At 49.1% G+C, this 2,710-nt stretch overlaps 1 protein-coding gene across 1 annotated transcript in view; it reads right to left on the bottom strand.

Annotated features, from left to right (window-relative positions):
- The window catches only part of PRKG1 (protein kinase, cGMP-dependent, type I), a 367,703-nt gene that overhangs the window by 9,395 nt on the left and 355,598 nt on the right, over positions 1-2,710 (bottom strand). The window contains exons 14-15 of the mRNA XM_017832653.1: positions 1,803-1,807; positions 987-1,134 (exon numbers count right to left, since the gene is read on the bottom strand). Coding sequence (XP_017688142.1) covers positions 987-1,134; positions 1,803-1,807 — 153 coding nt within the window. The remainder of the gene's footprint in view (positions 1-986; positions 1,135-1,802; positions 1,808-2,710) is intronic.

Here is a 2,710-nt window from a genome sequence, read left to right as displayed (position 1 = left end):
TCCAAGGCCAGGTTGGACGGGGCTTGGAGCAACCTGGGCTAGTGGGAGGTGTCCCTGCCCATGGCAGGGGTGGGACTGGATGGTCTTTGAGGTCCCTTCCAATCCAAACCATTCCATGATTCCATGATTTAGGCTCAACACTGGCCTTTTTAGCATCTATTGCCAAGTTCTCTTCTGGATGCAGTCCAAGTGTCCTCCCAGTTTGCTGGAGGCTGTTGGGATGTGCTGGTGGGCTAACAAACCTCAGAATGCCACTGGCAAGCATGGAAAATCTGATTACACTGGGAAGGGAAGCCCTCTGGGGCCTGGGCAGAGCTCAGGGTAACTGTCCCACTGCATTCCCAGCTGTGCCCCTGCCCTCGGTGCCCTGCTGGCCCACAGCCATGGGCTGTAGCCCACTCTGCTGGCCCTGGGGGGGTTCTGAGATGCTCCTACACCTTGTGCTGCTCAGGAGCTCACATGGTCACGGCCCCACAAGGGATGTGGGACACTTGTGCCATCCTGGATGTGGCTCAGGGAGATCAAAATGTCTCAGGAGCTGGGGGCTGGTGATGGGACCAGTAGAGATCCATGTCCAGATCTTCCTGGGGTGAGAAGGGCAGTCTTGCATCTAATCCCCCTCAGTTATCCTCTGTCATCCAACACCTCGCTGTCTCCTGTCCCACACACACTTGACCACAACTATTTTCAAGCCCTTTCAGTCCCTCAGTAGCTCCCAAACAGCCGGGTGGGTTTCTGCCCGTGCTCTTTCCTAAACATTTCGGGAGCACAGATCTGAACTTCCAGCTGGAATCAGCACTTCCCAGCCCAACCCTGAGCCCTGCTGGAGGTTGGGAAAACACCCTTGTCCTGATCCCATCTCAGCACCTACTGGTGGCCACCCCCAGAGACAGGACCCTGGCCTGGGGGGGGGCTTTTCTTGTGACCTGTGTCCCCTCTGCCCTGACACCTCCTGGGACTCTTTTTGGGGTGCTGCAGGAACTCACCAGTTTGGCATAACCTCGGTGATCCAGAATGAGGTTTTCTGGCTTGAGGTCCCTGTAAATGATCCCTTTGGAATGCAGATAGGCAAAAGCTTCCACCACACACGCCGTGTAAAACCTGGTCGTGGAGTCCTCAAACGAGCCTCTGTGCAGGGAATGAGGGAGGGAAAAGCGATAAAGCCATTAGATGAATCCCTGGGAAGTGCATCCCTCCCATGTGGACTTCACTCTTTATATCAAAATACACAGATGATAAAATATCTATAAATATGATAAAATACCTATAAAATATCTATACTGTTCAGTAGAATCACTCTAATGCCTGGGAAATGCCTGTTGCTCAACTCACCTTTATATATCAATTTATATATCAATTTAATTCATATCCATTAATATAATAATAATTTGATTAATATCCATTTTTGAAGTTAACATCTTCGCCTTCAACCCACCTTCACATCTTAAAATACTTCGGGTTCTTTCTAGAATTAATTTCTATAATTAACAATATAATTAATACTAAATCTTGGGGCTTATTCTGCAATTTAGAAATCAAAATTTACAAATCATTATCTTGAAGCAAGAGGTATATTTTTTTAATTGTAATCTTTGGCTTTTGGGTGTTGAAGCCATTTTGAGTCATGGAGATGAAGAAGTCCTGTATTAATGTTCCCAATGGAGACAAAAGGCAGAAGGATCACGGCTGCTGGGACTCAACTGCAAGTTCAGCATAAACTGCACTTCTGGATCTTTGTTTCAGCGCAAATTTGCAACCAGTTTTCCAAGGAAAACCATGTCCCTCTGCCTGCTGGGAGCTGGCTGAGCTCAGGAGCCAGTCTAAGCTAGGTGGCAGCAGAAGCCCAGCTTAAATCCCAGGGAATTAAAGATGGAATTATCAGGCTCTGACAAAAGGTTGTGAAAAATCCAACCCAACATCTCCTAACTTTGCTACAGTCCTTGTTTCAGTGGTCCAGAGAAGGCTGCTGGGAAAAGGAAAAACTACAAAAAAATTTGTTCTAGGGGATTAAAAGAGAATTTAACCTTTGCTTTCCCAGCAACCTCTCCAAATTTAATTCCGTGATGTTCCAATGATGAGCCTCTTACACAGTTACAACTCCCTGCAGCTTTTCCTGCCCCATGTGCACCCACCCCAAATGCTCCAAGGTCAAATCCTTCCAAGGCAGGGAATGCCAGGACCACGTTTGCTTGGCCATTGCAGCCTGGGACGTAATTACACGCTTTCCTAACTATTTTTTTCCCCCAGCACTTCTGCATCCTGATGGAATAGTGCTCCTGGCAGGGTGTGGATTTGATGCAGGATTCTGCTTCCCAGGGGTCCTGGTTCAATGCCATGGGATATCTGTGCTACCAGCACATGCACAACTCTTGATCTTCTCCCACTCATTGCTGTTGGACCTGACTGGGCCAGAAACACGGGGGAATATCAACAGGAGTTACTGCTCACAGTGTCCCTGTGGCAGAGGTGGATGTTGCTATTCCCAGTCACAGAGGGTGAGCAGAGGAGCAAACACAGGGATGAAAACACCTCTGGGATGGGAAACTGTGATTTAAGAACTGTGCCATCAGAAGGACGTGGAGCTGCTGGAGCGAGTCCAGAGGGGACATGGAGATGCTCCCAGGGCTCCCCTCTGCTCTGGAGCCAGGCTGGGAGAGCTGGGGGGGTTCCCCTGGAGAAGAGAAGGCTCCAGGGAGAGCTGAGAGCCCCT

Source organism: Lepidothrix coronata, unplaced genomic scaffold (genome assembly GCF_001604755.1).
Source record: "Lepidothrix coronata isolate B3197 unplaced genomic scaffold, Lepidothrix_coronata-1.0 Scaffold204, whole genome shotgun sequence".
NCBI lineage: Eukaryota > Metazoa > Chordata > Aves > Passeriformes > Pipridae > Lepidothrix > Lepidothrix coronata.
This window is presented reverse-complemented; position numbering and strand designations above follow the sequence as displayed.